Source organism: Alosa alosa, chromosome 20 (genome assembly GCF_017589495.1).
Source record: "Alosa alosa isolate M-15738 ecotype Scorff River chromosome 20, AALO_Geno_1.1, whole genome shotgun sequence".
Lineage (NCBI taxonomy): Eukaryota > Metazoa > Chordata > Actinopteri > Clupeiformes > Clupeidae > Alosa > Alosa alosa.
The window spans coordinates 7,599,190-7,615,664 of NC_063208.1; the positions used below are offsets into that span (position 1 = coordinate 7,599,190).

Genomic DNA, 16,475 nt, shown 5'->3' on the forward strand with positions numbered 1-16,475 from the left:
TGACGTCACGTTGTCGCGCTACCGGTCGGGTGCGTAGAGTATGTAGAAGCCTTTACAGACTGCCGATGCACGCTCATGTTAGTACAGGTGTGTGGTTGTTTGCAGTCGATACTGGCACAGACGAGTCTCACCTGCGTCTTGGTGTAAACAGATCCCGAAATGTCGGGAACCCCAGTGTTGCTGGAGGTCACGGACACTCCTAGAAAACAGAAAGAAGAAAGCAGTTATACATCCGATTCAACATCCTGGAGGGTGGAAAACACTACCATACATGTTGGATTTGTGTGGACAGCACTTCAAAAGCGTAGTGATCACTGCATGGACCAAGACAAGTCACAGGTAGACGGGAAAGAGACCTAAATATACAAACTAAACTTGTGTAGCTCTGGAGAGAAGGGAATGATGTCTACAGGCTGCAGACATTACCTGCTCTCGCTCTTACACACACACACAAAACCACAATCACGTTGCAAAAAGTTTTCCCAGTCCCTCCAGGATTTTGCAAATCCAACCAATCCCTAATTTCAACCAATTTTGTCCCATCACCGCAACTTTTCCTCAAATTAAACCAATCATCGTTGTTTCCCCATGACATTTCACTTATCACAACATTCCCTCGCACAGAATACACCAGAGACCACCCTATAACTTGTTCGTTCCTCTGCAGTTTTTATGTCAATAAATAGAAAGCTAACGTTAAGTTGATCTACTTACTTGCATCTCTCAATCTGGTGTCGCTAACTTACCTATAGGCTATGAAAGTAAGTTCATGTAGGCATTTGGGTTTACTGAGATTTGAGTAGGCTATACAACCCCATTGGCAAACTTTCACATCAGGAGATGTCCTTGTTGACTTATTGGCTCGAAATCAGACATTTTAGGCCACAACAATCTCAAAAAAGGCCCACGAAATTCTAGAGGGACTGGTTTTTAAAGGAGGGTTCTTTTGAGTGCAACCAGATAGTCTATCAGATATGACTGATCCCAAAATAGTACTAGGAATATCTATGTCTTGGTGGGAAAACAAAGAAAAAAAAGGAGTGTCTCCTTCAGCAGGCATGGGGTGTATTCACAGCACGGATGTGATTTTCTGCCCGCCCCTCCGATCACAGAGTCTGATCATAGGAGTGCAAAGGCTGTCGCACCATCACTGATCATAGGAGTGCAAAGGCTGTCGCACCATCACTGACCCCTGGCCTGACACTGCCCTACAGGATCATGTGTGCCCACCTACAACTTATCCAATTCAATGTTCTTTTCCTAGTTTAATCTTCCATCTGTTTAAATCTTGCATGGCCATAACGTTTGGCTTGATGGAAGCTGCAGTGTCTTGACGTCAAGGCCTGCCAGCTATATGACCATGGAAAGTAGGATTGGTCACCATAAAACTTGCAATGTGTTAGGACAAACGACTGTTTGTTGGACTACATTAAGACCTATATAAAACATTACAGGACTCAGACAAACCCAAAAGAACAGATAGACAGACGATTAAGCTTTTGTTCAGCATACAGAGCACAACAAGAGATAAAATCATTATAATAATAAATGAAGAAAATCAAAAATCACATTCTGTCAAACGATGGATATTTAACATTGAAATAAAACTTTTCAAAAAGCCAGAGATGAGTCATTTATAAGAATCAACCTAGTCTTTTGAAAAGTGCTGGTTTATTTCAGTGGGTGACCTTTTTATCACCCATTCTCAAGCTTAGAAATCACTCGGGCGTGGTGGAGCAACGCTAACGTCACGGATTGACCCGGGCTAGATTACCGCCATTGTGAGTCCGTAGCACTTTGGGTATCAGTCAACTTTAACCGGTCTTCATTTCTACCTAAATCACCATTATCCTCAACCTGTCTGGCATGAACACTCAAAAAAAGTATGTGAACAAGAGTTGATGACTGGCATTATTAAATTAAATTACTTAACGCTACTAAAATGTGACTTGGCGCTCCTTGTAGACAGTGTAAAATGAATATACACCCCATATTCATTGCTATTAGCCATATTTACATCAAGTTTCCATCTGTAGCCATCACATCACTAAAACCACTAACCCAGAGCAATTTTTAAACTCAACCATACGATGATTAGCACTGTGGGTGTGAAAAGCTATGCGCAATGGCTGGACATGACGATGAAAAACATAAACATGAATTACAGGCAAAGAATGATTCAGACACGTGACTTTGAGCGAACTGGAGATATAAAAATGATGTTTAAAATAAAATACTCAGAAAGAAAGAAAGAAAGAAAGAAAGAAAGAAAGAAAGAAAGAAAGAAAGGTAAGAGTGAAAGAGAGAAAAAAACTGAGAGAATAACAAGAGAGAAGGTGAGCATAAAAAGGGACAGGAGAGCACAAGAGACCCAGAGGGCCAAAGAGCTGATTGTGTGAACCCTGGCCAACCAACCCCAGCCAGCGTGGTGCATGACCGCTAGCCGTGACGGCCAGATGACCCCCACCCCTCCCCATGAGGCTAAGCGCAGCGGTGAGGAGGAGGACCATGACGCAGTAGAGACACGAGGATAGGGGGTGGAGGAAGGAAGGAGAGGAGAGAGGTGGTTTGGGGACTGGCATGTGGCGGCACTCACCGACTCCTGGGCCAGTGACCGAGCTGGCCGGCTTGTTTTGTGCGGCTGAAGCGGCGGCAGCAGCAGCAGCAGCAGCGGCAGCAGCAGCCACTGACGTGGCGTAGCCGCCCTTACAGAAATCCCCACTCCCCGCCGAAGCCTGGCCCATATCCTCATAGCCTGCAACGTCACACACACACACACAGCCGCAGCCCACAGCGTTAAACACACCAGGCAGGGGGAGGGCGGGAAAGAGGAGGGGGGGGGGAGCTGGGGGGTGGGGGGTGGAAGCGCAAGAGAGAGGAGTGTAGTAGGCGCAGCAGGTCAAGTGGGCGAAGGGTGATGTGGATGGAGACATAGGTGAGGTGGGTGGGGGGGTGAAATGAGTGGAGGCACAGGTGAGGTGGGTGGGGGGGTGAAATGAGTGGAGGCACAGGTGAGACAAGTGAGGGAGGTGGGGTGGAGGCGCAGGTGAGTGTGGGGGGTGGGATGGAGGCAAGAAAGCAGCAAAGCAGGTGGAAAGTGATGCCAAGGTGAACTACCGATGAGTGGAAACTAATCTAAGACCCAGTTCAGGACACAGAAGACTCCAAAAACTACAACAGGACGACAGAGAGTCAGAACACATGAATATGAAGGAGGAGGAGGAGGAGGAGAAGGAGGAGGAGTTGATGAAGAGGTCTAAGAGAGGTCTGGAATCAGAACACGAAAAGAAAACAAACAGCAAAGACGAACTGGACTGAACGGGTTCCTCTTTGCCATGGCTCCGAGGAGCCAAATGAGATGAGGAGTAGGTTTGGATGTTGTTGAAGGAGTAGTTTAAGAAATTGAATGAGGCTGTGAGTTTGAATGTTGAAGTGGTTTTGGATGTTGAAGGAGTGGTTTTCAAAGAGAGACAGGTAAATGGGAAGAGTAGACATAACAGAGTGCAATAAAACGTAGACATGACTGAGCACAAATGTGCAACAGACACACACATGCACACACACACACACACACATCGACTCATGGGACTGGATGAGCTGAAGCAAGCAGCGCATGGAGGACCACCTACACCCCTCCCATGCCACCCCGCTAGAGGTTCCTACCACTTATAAGAGCACAGAGACAAGGAAGGCCAATGATCTGGACCAAAAGGGCTACTCATGACTGCTACTGATGATCCAGTAGCAACTAACAGGAAGAAGAGTAGATCTTGAGGGGAGGTGTGTGTGTGTGTGTGTGTGTGTGTGTTGACAACAGGTCTGTTCAGGTCATGACGATCTTTATTTCATGTAATGTGTTTGCCCTAGAAACTAGAGCATACACACTTGAGTCTGCATTGGAAACAGACTAGAGACTGCAATTCCATGTCAGAGACAGCTTCTCTGCTCAAGTTACCGGACTGACGCAGAATGGGAAACTACTACCATGTCTGTGTGTGTGTGTGTGTCTGTGTGTGTGTGTGTGTGTGTGTGTCTGACAGACGTCTCACCCGTGCCGTATCCATGGGAACCATAGCTGCTGGCCTGCTGGAAGGGCGTGGCGGAGGCGTTCACGCCCACGTTCACGCCGTGCTGCTTTGACGAGGTAGGCGCCACCTGAACATAAACGCATGCCATGGAAAACAAAAAAAAGAATTGTGTAATATATAAAATTAGCAACAAATACCTGTGCACACACAAAAAACTACATGTGTTTACACATGCCATACACAGGTCATTCTCCAATAAACAACACTTTGTGACTGACTTCGGGCCACTGGAATAAAAGAATGTAGTGGGAAGTAAAAGTCCAATTAGGGCTAGGTAGCCAACTAGCTGTAAATTAGCATTTGCTACCAACAAATTCATTTCATGCTTCTAATGTTACCATACTGCACCATCAATATCAAATAGAATTCTATTAGATAAGCTTGCTTAACAACGCTCGCCAATATTTAGAATTTGGAGTCCCGATAGTGGTTACTGCTACTTCAAAAAAAGACAGTTCCAGTCCTTGGTTATGATTGGCTGAATCATGGCTGAATCATGTACGATGTCATTGTAAAAATCCAATGCAACGTTTCATGTTAATTGACCGCATTTCATTCCATAGAACATGGTTGTGTTTTTCAACTTCCATAGAACACCGTCCTGCGGTTTATACACAATGCGGCTAATACACGGGACTTTACTGTAGCTTCTTCATATGCAGATGAAAAGTAGTTATTTTTACCAATTCTGGCATATTTACATGGTGTTTTTTTATACAATGTTCATTAACATGCATGGTCCCCATCAAATAAACCAATAAATAAAAAAATAAAATAAATATGAAACCCGTACACCCATGAAAGAGCTAAGAGGAGCAGGGGGACCCCTTCTCTTACCGGGAACATGGCCGGCCCGTACTGGAAGGTGTTAGCCAGGCCGGGGACACCGGGGTAGTACGGCAGGCTGGTGTAGCTGTAGCCGGGCGGCAGGCCGGGATTGAGGAAGGGCTGCTGCGTGGTGTGGTGCGTCTGCGTCTGGTTTTGCTGCGGCTGCGCCAGCGTGGTGGCCGGCGCTGGGGACGACGCGTCGCCACGGCCGAACTTCGACAGGTCGCCAGCTGTGGAGAGACAACGAGCGAGGCCACACCACACACACACACCCCGAGTGAGGCAACGTAAGAGAGAGGAGGACACACACACGAGCGAGGCCACGCAAGAGAGGAGGAGACACACACACACACATAAAATAAATATTAATTCATCGATCTATTCTTATTATTAGTGTTGTCATTCTGTGCACATATCTGTCTTAGCAGTTTCCTGTGTGTGGTACAGTAGTGTAACGGAGACTATTTAGGTTAATTAGCCCAGCAGCAGAAGGCCAATAATCACCCAGAACAGGATGCAGGCTTGTCTGCTGCTTTCCATTTACAGAGTATGATGTAAGGGCGGGGTCGACTGATAAATCCTCCACAAAAATATACAAATAAATAGGCACACAAGGGCTGTCACTTTTTAAATTGATATTTGAACATTCGTTCAAACATGTGAAAAATCTATATTTGAACTACACGGGTTGCTCAGAACCCCGCAGTGCCTACAGGAGCGTTGCTAGGAGACCAGCTTACCTGAGTAAGGGTTGTTGGTCAGGCTGCCTTCTCTGCCCGTCAAAGCTGTGGTGGGTGTGGCGAACGGGGCGATGCTGTAGTAGTCCTGTAGGAACCAACGGGCAGAAACGGAGCTTCACTTCACAGAACAAACAGCACTTGTGCAAACAAAGCCATGCAGACGGACTCACACACACACACTCTCTGTGCACCTCTGACACACACTCAACACTCACACTGTCTCTCACACACACACACACAGTGGGAGAAATCCCCAGGATGTAGAAAAGGTAAGTGGCCGTAAAGGCTGTATACGTGTCGCAGTACTAAAGTCCCAGGCAGCCATCAGGAGGGCTGGTGGATATCTGAAGAGACTGCTGATTGGTCTGGCACTCACTGACCCCCTGTGTTGCTACGGTAATGCAGGACAGGGTCAACTGGAGAGCCACACAGAGATGCCTCTTGAACCCTCCAATCCAAAACATAACCCACCCTTCTCCACCAAAGGATGGATGGGGATCGGCGCAAAGAAGCGATTAATCACATCGGTCGTTGCAAGAGTTAGTGTAGTTTAGTAAAGGTTAGAGTTGGACAGACAAGCTTAGAAGCATAAATGTTAATGACTGCTGGGATTTTAGTAGCTTTGTAAGTTCACTAAACAAAACCTGATGACTGACCAAGTGAAACCAAGGCTAGTCAGTTTCAAGTTCCTGGTAAAATTTGAAGGTTTTGCCAACTAAATGAATTTCTCCCACTATGCATACAGCAAGCCAACATACAATTGGGGATTGTTTGTTTGTATTACACTGGTTGCATTTTCACATCATACAAACAAACATCCAATGGCCCACCACAAAGCCAGCCAACATACAGACATACAATTAAACATACTAACACACAATCCCCAACTGCACTGCATCGCATCACACCACACCACACACACAAACCAACTAAGGCCTGATACTTACCAGTGGTATCCTGGTCTGCAGCATCTGCAGGTCATCGTAGCCGTATACCTGTGGCTGAGATCACAGGGAGCAGACTGCGTTACTGCAACTGGGTTACGCATGCTTTCCTCCAGACCCGTATACAGAGAGTCATTTCAGCAGCACAACATAAAATGCTGTGGTATGCACAGTCTGATCTATTAAAACAACACTATGCAGTTTTTTCAACTCAAAATAACTTCTTCAAACTCATTTTGGATGCTACACTGACTTATAATACGGAGAATGGCAGGTTGTGCACCTGTGCTGTATCGTGCAGACAAATTATCCATTTGCAAGTAAGAGATGTGTTAGGCACCACCTTAGTTTCTAAATGGGAACCCTGGGAGTGCTTTGAAAATTGCAGGCATGAAGCACAAAATACCAATTCTTGCATCGTTTTGCTTTAATCAGAGACACTCCACCCAAAGGCAAGCATCCATAAAGAGAGAGAGGGGGCTGATGGATTTCACCACAGGACGCTGGGCTTCTTGTGCGCAAACACATGCACACCCACCTTCCCCACTGTGTTACCATGGCAACCGGGATCCAAGTCAGCTGGCTTGCTTTCACACAAGTCAAACCGCCGCATAGGACCCCCCTGCACCCTCTCCTCCCCATTTCACTTCAAAAGAGAACCCAAGGTCAAAGCATAGAAAACAGAAACTCAAAACTAAAAAGGCACACACACAGATGGCGAAGCAGGCGAGGTTTCGGAGCACACTCACCGGATATGCGTGGAGCAGGCCGGGGGCCATGATGTAGGGGTTGGGCAGCAGGGGGGGCACTCCAGGGGGCAGGTTTGGAGGCGCTTTCCCTGCAGGGCAAAGCAAGCGTTTTTCAGATTAAACGTTTCGCTGTTCGATCTAAAGGCTGGGCCAAGAGATACTCTAGGTGAAGATGAGATACTCTAGGTAAAGATGAGATACTCTAGGCTAAACAGAGATACTCTAGGCTAAACAGAGATACTCTAGGCTAAACAGAGATACTCTAGGCTAAACAGAGATACTCTAGGTTAAACAGAGATACACTCTAGGTGAAGATGAGATACTGTAGGTGCAGCTTCAAGATACTCCAGGTGGCCTGTGGAACACTCACCTGAGGCAGCCGTGCTGCGTGACGAGGAGGCCGAAGCCGAGGATGCAGGGCCGGCCGCCGAGGACGAGACCGTGGAAGAGGCGATCGCCGCGGCAGCGACCTGCGGGGTAATGATGGAGGTAGCGCCGCCGGCAGCGGTGGTCAGACTCATGGCCAGGCTGCTGACGGGGCCGAGGCCCGAGCCCACCGAGGAAGAGGAGGAGGAGGAGGGCTGCTGCTGCGCCGGGCTCAGGGAGACCGCCGCCACGCCCGAGGATGACGAAGAGGAGGAAGGGGGAACGGACGAAGGGCCCACGCCAGAGACCGAGGGGAAGGAGGAGGAGTGGAGGCTGGAGTCGCCATCAACCCCACCATGCTAACGGAGGGAGGGAGACATCGTTGTGAGACTTGTGTGTGTGATATATGTCTATATTATTCATTGCTGCTGTAACACCATCATTTCCAAAAGATAAACGTGCTCAAACAAATAGAAGATAATGTTTCTGCTAAATATAGGTCAACTTCGACTTTAGTCATTAAAACACTTGTTACACTGTGTAGAATGACTGGTTTGAATTTCCCCTTGTGGGATGAATAAAGTATCCATCTATCTGTTTATAGGACAGGGCTTTTGCAACTCGTTTTAAGAAAGATGCTTACCAGTAGATTTGAGTTAGCGCTACGAACTGAAGATGACGCCAGGCAGTTCTGCTGGGGAGGGAGTGAACTGGAGGAGAGAACAGCACGGCTTTAGCATCTCACACATCACAACTATGATGCAGGTCACACACACACACCTTTCAGATCAAAACAATATTATACAAACCATAGGTCACATCACAAATAATAAATAAATAAGGTCTTACTTGTTGTGTTGGGGTGGGGCCATAGAATTAGCGGATGGGTCTTCGTTGTGACCCATTGTGTTAAGCGACGTCTGATTGGCTGTGGTCAACAAGGAGCCGGGTCCTGACGTGCCATCAGCCAATGAGCCCATGCTGGAGACGGAGGGGGCGGAGACATCTGAGGGGGGCTTCACGGGCACTGCAGAGCCTGCTGCAGCTTCAGGAAACACACACACACACATTAGCCCTCATGCAGTGTACAAACACACACTTAGCCCTCATGCAGTGTATGGGACACAACACACACACTTAGCCCTCATGCAGTGTACAAACACACACATTAGCCCTCATGCAGTGTATGGTACACACACACACACACACACACACTAGCCCTCATGCAGTGTACAAACACACACATTAGCCCTCATGCAGTGTATGGTACAAACACACACTTATCCCTCATGCAGTGTATGGTACAGACACACACATTAGCCCTCATGCAGTGTATGATACAAATTATCCTCATGGGTCAAAAGAGTATATATACACTTATACTATATCAATCCATATGTTCCTTATATGGATTGATTGATTTTGATCTGCCACGTTCTTATAATGTATGATTCACTTTTACTAGTATTACGAGATGATTTTATTAATTTATTCTTATATGCTATGGATCCTCCTGGGAGTCTGAAATTTAGATTGAATGGAATCAACTTAGGAAGATTGCATAACATTCCGGGTTTAAAACCGCTGTTCCGCCACGGTCGTATAAAAAAACGCATTTGGGGTTTAAAACCGCTGTTCCACCACGTTGTGTGTGTGTGTGTGTGTGTGTGTGTGTGTGTGTGTGTGTGTGTGTGTGTGTATATATATATATATATATAAATATATATAAAACGCATTTGCCATACAAGCATCTCATAATCCCTGTCTGCACTAGGAGGCAGCTTTCGAATCTTAGCTGTATAAAATAGACCAACTAAAGCATTACTATTACAATAGTAATACTACTAATACAGCTACAGAGGGGGGGGGGGTGAAAGCAACATGGCAGCCCCAGTGTCAACTGATGTAAACTGGCGTTGAGAGGCAGCTCCAGCCCCCACCACAGAGGCCAAGCGGCTCATCACTCCTGGGCCATTTCTGTTCAGACTGCCAGGCAACATTACGGTCCTCACTTAAGCACTCAAGCTCATTTGGCCCCACACAGGTGAGAGGAAAGACACTAACAGAGAAAGTATGGAACTCTAAAGATGATCAGGCCTTGTCCGTGCGGTCACAAGACTTACCTTCTAGAGATTGCGTGGTCTGGAGAGAGCTGAACCCATTCTGTGAAGAAATAGAAACAAAAGGTCACCTATGGACCCTTTCAAGAGAGTTCCATTATCAGCATCATAGTTGGCCCCAGACTTCCTTTTTAACATTCCATATGTTATCTTAATGCAGAGGAAGTTGATTGGGGCCCAAATAGAATGTTCAAGCATTGTTTTTGTTTACCTTGTTGAAAGGGTCTATATGCTGGATGTTGTGGTGAGTAAAGTACTGTATGTATTTTGGGTGGGAGTTTCACAAAGAGACTGCTATACTGAAGAATACAGACACCAACAACGTAACAACTACACACCACGCCACACAACAATACACACCAACAACCTAACACACACACCGACCCACAAAAAATAACTGGCATAGTCACAGACAGAAAGCAGCTCTGCCACAGAGCTGGTGGCATGAATGCGCGCGCGCGCACACACACAGTTGGGGGCAAGGGGGCATGAATGCACACACACACACACAGTTGGGGGCAAGGGGGCATGAATGCACACACACACAGAGCTGGGCGCATGGGGACATGAATGCACACACACACACACACCGAGCTGGAGGCAGGAGGGCATGAATGCGCACACACACACACACACCGAGCTGGAGGCAGGAGGGCATGAATGCGCACACACACAAACACCGAGCTGGAGGCAGGAGGGCATGAATGCGCGCACACACACCGAGCTGGGGGCAGAGGGACATGAATGCTGGGGTGCTCACCTTGGGCTGCATGTCCTTGTGGGGGGACGAGGATACGGAGGCAGGGTAGCGTCGCGCCTGATTGGCTCTTTGCTCATAGAGATCCATCTGGCTGGGATTTGACAGGGTAGGCTCGCTTAAGAGGAGAGAGGGGGAGAAAGATGAATTATCAAGGTTTGAAATTTATAGTGAGGTGTGAAGACCTGTAGAAAGACAATCAACCCGTCCTTAAAGGGTCAAGAGGTCATTTGGCATGAGGGCCAAATGAACTCATTCCATTAACATTTGACTACATTTTGTAAACATTCAATTTCGACGCCCCTGCATGTTGGCAGAGAACTACCTCCTCCGATTGTTTACGAGTTTCCATCAAGACAAAACTGTTTGTAAACATTCACCTAGGTTTGAATGTACTTCTGATGAAAACCTCAACATATTGTTACTATGAGCAAATCTTCCTGAGAGGAAAGAGGACATAAATACCTGCTGCCACTTGTGTAGAGGCTGTTCTGCGACTGGCTGCCAGGGGTTGCCATGGGTACGGTCGCCTGGGCCTCGTACTCTGGAAGAACCGGTTCTGATCCGAACTGCAGCGCTCCAAACTGCAGGTTGAGTCCCGAAATGTCAGCCGAGCCCGGCATCTCTACTGCCATAGATGGAATCTGATGAAATCAGAACAGGGTTACACTGTTAGGTTACAGAGTGTGCACTACGGCAGCATTATACAGACCTATAAAGTGCTTTAAGATTGTTTAGTATACCCTTTCATTTCAATGACCAATGGACCTTATGCATGGAAGGCTGTTTAGGCAGCTCATTTATTTCCGGTGAAGTCAGGTGTGATGTAGCCGCCGTTGTTGTTAATGTAATTAGTGTTTACATGGACTCTTGGGTGTTGAAACTAATGAATCAGCACATTTGGATGTAGAAGGATTTCTGCGTGTGTTAAAAGTTGCTATTATTGGGCAAACAAGATATTCAGTCTCAGGAGTGAACATATAAGGAGCAGAACATAACCGAAATACATGAGCTGACTAAAGCCTTCTGTGCATAAGGTCCATGCTATACTAGCTACTTTAGCCAAGAAAATGGCAAGAGTTGCATTGTGCTTCTGACAACACTAACTAACTGAAGCTTGCCACCAGACTCCACCACCCCCGGTGAGAACCAACCTTAGTGGTGATGGAGGCTCTCTTCTTCTGCTGTTTGAGCTTCTGTTGCTGCTGCAGAGGCAGGGAGGCGGCGCCGCCGTGCGGATCCCCGGCAGGGCCGGGGGACACCTGCTGGCCGTGAGCCCCCGGTTTGGGCGAGGCAGCGGAGACGGCAGGGGAAGCGGACGAGGAGGGAGGCCGAGGGGGCGTAGCTTTATCCTGCATGAAGGCGTCCATCATGGAGGCAGAGGTGGAGGAGGAAGGGTAGGGCTGGCGCTTGGTGAAGGGGCTGTGCACCGACACTTCGGGGCCTGCCTTCAGATCTACACACACACACACACAGAGGAGGGGACCATTAACAACAGATGCAACACACATAGCCAGAGGATGCTTATGTTCTGGACAGGACATGCTGAACGGATTTGCTGAGCAACAATCAGGATAACTAAGAAGGAGCACTGAGAGACCCATCAATTTAACAATGATGGTTCTTCAATGACATTGGTGGGGAAAAACTCCTCGGTCTCATATAGAGTCGCATGTGACTATGAAATGAGCGATCTTTCTAATAATCATTTAAACATTAACAGATAGAAGGCATTGGCATTTGTGGCATTTTACTTTGACTCGACAGACAAAAAGAAAAAGCGCTCAGAGGCTCGCTCTCCTCTCAGCAAAAGGAATCCAAGAGAAATTGACCGCTGTGTGTGCGTAGGAGGTTTTAAGGTTTTAACGGAGTGAGAAGGGTGGGGTGTGGTGTGGGTTAGCTTAGCAGTTAGCCTACCATACTGGCCCAAAGAGCTGGAGCCTGTGTCCCAGGAGGAGGGCCCTGTGCTGGGGGGAGCTGGCTGAGAGTGCTGGGCGGCCAGCTGGGCCAGCGCCTGGGCCGTCTTGAACTGCTCCAGGAACTGGGAACCGCTGGTCGGGCCGCCACTGCCAGCCTTGGGCTCGCCGACCTCCCCGAAGCCTTTGGACAGCATGCTCACCTGCAGGGAGAGCGATGTGATGTGGGAGCATGATTATTTTCCAGAGCATGATGCTAAACTGTTAAACTAAACTAAGGGGGGGGGGGGGCATGTGATAAGCTGACTTGAGATAAACCGTGTTTGTTTTTGCAGAAATACCTTAGAACAGATCATGCTTTCAGACTGCATACCACTTTTTCTTTTTTTAAGTCATTTAACCAATCCATGGGGTAGTCAACAAACACACACTAGGGGTAGTGAGCACGCACTCACGCACACACAGAGTAGTGGGCAGCCACTCCTCCAGGTGTCTGGGGAGTAGTTGGGGTTAAGTGCCTTGCTCAAGGCCACTTTTTTCCTGCCGGTCAGGGATCGAACAGGCAGCCTTTTGTCCAGGAGTCCATTTCCCTAATCAGTAGACCACAGCTGCCCCTTTTTGTTTCCATGGGTACCCGTCCACACGCTAGCTTTATCTACCATGAGATATGTAAATGTGTTTGTGTGTTTACGTGTGTGCACAGAGCTCTGGCCAGCACTGGCCACGCTGTGAAATGATTAATATCAAAGAACAGACTAGAATGGAAAATGCAGAAAGCTGGATACCTCTCCACATGCTAGCATTATCTACTGTGAAATATGTAAATGTGTACATGTGTGCATAGACCACTGAGCACGCTGAGAAACGATTAATAACAAAGAACTCAAGACCACAATGGAAAATGTTTCCACACGCCAGTATTAAAGGTTGTATCAACGATTTCAGGCCCAAAAAAGGCCCAAACATAAATGATCACATTCATCTAATCTTTCCTAACGATCCGCTAGCTGTCTGCCCCATAAGCAGGCCGTCAAAAAAACACGTCTCTGTAGGCAGCCTAGGCAGAGACTTTCTAATGAGGAGGCACAGCACTCAAAAAACCTCCATAGAAATGCATGGGGCTACTTTGTAACGCCAATATGGCCGTTACTACACATATCCCACCCCTTCCTCGGCAAAACGTCGACATGTGAATACATTGAGTCAATCATGTGGTGTGATGTGAATACATTGTGCCAATCATGTGTTGTGATCACGCCGCTGGAGCAAGATTGGTGTTGTGAAGCCTTGCGCACGCGCATTTCTGCCGAAATGGATGCCCGACGAGTGCCCAAAAAGCGTTGCCATATGGCCGCTGAGTGGAGGGACTAGGCCCGTCACGGTAACAAATTTTGCTGGACGATAAATTGTCTCAGAAATTATTGCGATAAGTGATATTGTCGTTCTGAGATCATTTTCTTTAAGCATCTCTTTAGCAATGAAGCGAACTATACTGTCTGTGAGTGTAATCCATTTCGCACTGTCTTGTTTGTACTTCGTTTGTCGACTAAACGCCCCAGTGACCGCTCTGTCGGGAAGAGGATGATGGCCCACTTGTTTGTTTTCCCCCCAACTGGGAAAACTGCAGCGGATGATTGTGTTTTAGATGCATATGCATGTTTGTTGTGTTGCCGCTTTTAATTGCGACTGTTTTCCAACAAATGCGACACACCGACTCGCACACGTTCAGTGGTTCACCACGGGCATTCGGTTTAAATCCGAAATGCTCCCACACTGCAGCTGTCGCGATTGGCTTAGAAACCAATTCCATCTTTTTTGTTTATTAGGCGTAGCCTACTCGAACTCGCAACTAGCTTTCTCTCTGCCTAGTATACGGTATACTTCTCACGCAGCCCTTTAGCTGCACTCTGTGGTAGGCTACGCCAGTAGTCCCGACTCCCCACACACCATGCGACTGACATGAGGGTTCACTCATCGTTACTCTAAAGACCCGAGAGAGAGAGGGAGAGAAAGAGACGAGGAAAACAAACAAGCATGTAAATGGCATTTATCGCAGCCAGAAAAATTAGCGAGCTAATTTTAATTATCATGCGATTAATTGATTTATTGAATATTGCGACAGGCCTAGGAGGGACTTGCCTAAAAGGACTTTGGCCTAGGCTCCGGGATCTGAACACAAAAACAATTGCTACGTGTTTCAACCAATAACCCGACGAGATGCACGTTTAGGAGAGTTTTAATTGCACGGGAGGGAGGGGGATGGAGTAGCGAGCTAGCGCTCTGTTTTGTTTGAACATAAACAGAAGTGACGTATCCCCGCTATCGCTGATACAACCTTTAAGTACCGTGAGATATGTAAATGTGCATATGTAAAAGTGTTGCTGATGCGTGTGCATGCATGGAGCTCCACTGACCATGCTGTGCTGGTTGTAGGAGGAGGTGGCGGGGGGCTGGGAGAGGGGGGTGGCCTGCTTGGAGTTGCTGAAGACCAGGGACTGGGGGAGTGACTGAGGCTGCTGAGGCTCCATGGAGGCGGGGTCAGGCTCGGCGGAGGAGGACGAGGGTGGGGTCTTACCCAGAAGCACAGCCAGGTCAATCCTACAGGAAGCCCAGAGGGACATACAGTTAGTGTTCTTCATGTTTATGCTATAATGCAATAGGGTAATACATCTCAATTCTATGGAGTGTGTGAATGTGTGTGTGAATGTGTGTGTGTGTGGTGTGTGGCAGGCTTGTGCAAAATTCTAGAATTGAACTGAAACTGGCTCTTAATTGAAATGCAAGTGAAATTCAAGAATTGAATTGGAATTTGAGGTAGCAAACAGGAAGCAGAATTGCAATTTGAATTGTGCACAACCCTGGTGTGTGTGTGTGTGTGTACACATGTGTATGTGTGTGCACATTACACACCTCTGTCCAGCAGTGATGGTTACGTTCTCTTGAGGGAGAGGCATGGAGGCCACACTGGAGGCAGTGAATATCTTGGTCTCTGAAAGCTACAAGGACAGAGACGTACGGAGATAAGACTACAGCAGCACAGCACCAACCTCCCAAAGAGTCGGAGTACATCAATCAAATGAAGCAGCGTGGACTGAATACTTTAGAAATGCATTCATGTGTATGTCTCTCTCTCTCTCTCTCTTACGTCTTCATTCCAGTCCTCTGTTCCCCATTCCTCTGTAGCAGTTCTCCACGCTCCTGTCCAGAGAACACATATACATTAAGTATACACACACACACAGTATATACACATCTTCATGCAGGTGCACATGTATTAGTGCTTACCTGGAGCGGAGTCAAACTTGGCAGTGATCTCCAGTCCTGTGGAGGAGGAAGGGAAGAGAAGAGATGTTGTCAGGGGACAGCACAGCCATCAAGGACACACTGCAGTGGAGCACTCTAGCAACAGAGCAGCTCACCACCAACATGGAGCACTCAGACAAACACTACTTAGTAAGGGTGGGTAAAAGTAAACTTTTTTTACTGGGACTATGTAAGGAGCTGCGGCCTAAAAAAAACAAAACAAAAACAGCTTTTGCAATGCATCACCATTTATTCAACTCTAACCCTGTATTATGATGCATAGCAGATTCGTATCAGGTTTGCCAACTCTCAGCCCTACTACTTGCTCAATCTGGTTTGGGTGAGGCCTAAGGGCTGGAGGAAGGCAAGGGTTGGCCTCATAAGGGGATTTATCAAGGACAGGCTGCAGTGGAGCAGCCTAACAACAGGGCCTCAGGTACAACATGGAGGATACAAATACAGTGTCTGACCGATATAGAAGTGGTCCGAACCCGGACTAAAATACAGAAATAAATATAAAATGAAGAGAGAGAGACAGAGAGAGACAGAGACAACTATTTTTATGTTCCTCGAACGGAACACTTCAGTTGTGGACACAGAGTAGCCCGGGCTAGAGTGTGTGAAAGTCAAACACATGCGCACACACACACACACAAAAATAAAG

General features: G+C 47.3%; 1 protein-coding gene across 1 annotated transcript in view; it reads right to left on the reverse strand.

The window, feature by feature from the left end:
* ubap2l (ubiquitin associated protein 2-like) overlaps positions 1-16,475 on the reverse strand; it is a 38,206-nt gene that overhangs the window by 4,740 nt on the left and 16,991 nt on the right. Inside the window, 19 exon segments of the mRNA XM_048229277.1 lie at positions 132-199; positions 2,597-2,755; positions 4,050-4,155; positions 4,926-5,146; positions 5,657-5,741; positions 6,604-6,657; positions 7,350-7,438; positions 7,720-8,074; positions 8,359-8,425; positions 8,565-8,760; positions 9,839-9,878; positions 10,596-10,710; positions 11,058-11,236; positions 11,747-12,048; positions 12,510-12,711; positions 14,923-15,106; positions 15,419-15,504; positions 15,654-15,706; positions 15,794-15,829. Coding sequence (XP_048085234.1) covers positions 132-199; positions 2,597-2,755; positions 4,050-4,155; positions 4,926-5,146; positions 5,657-5,741; positions 6,604-6,657; positions 7,350-7,438; positions 7,720-8,074; positions 8,359-8,425; positions 8,565-8,760; positions 9,839-9,878; positions 10,596-10,710; positions 11,058-11,236; positions 11,747-12,048; positions 12,510-12,711; positions 14,923-15,106; positions 15,419-15,504; positions 15,654-15,706; positions 15,794-15,829 — 2,597 coding nt within the window.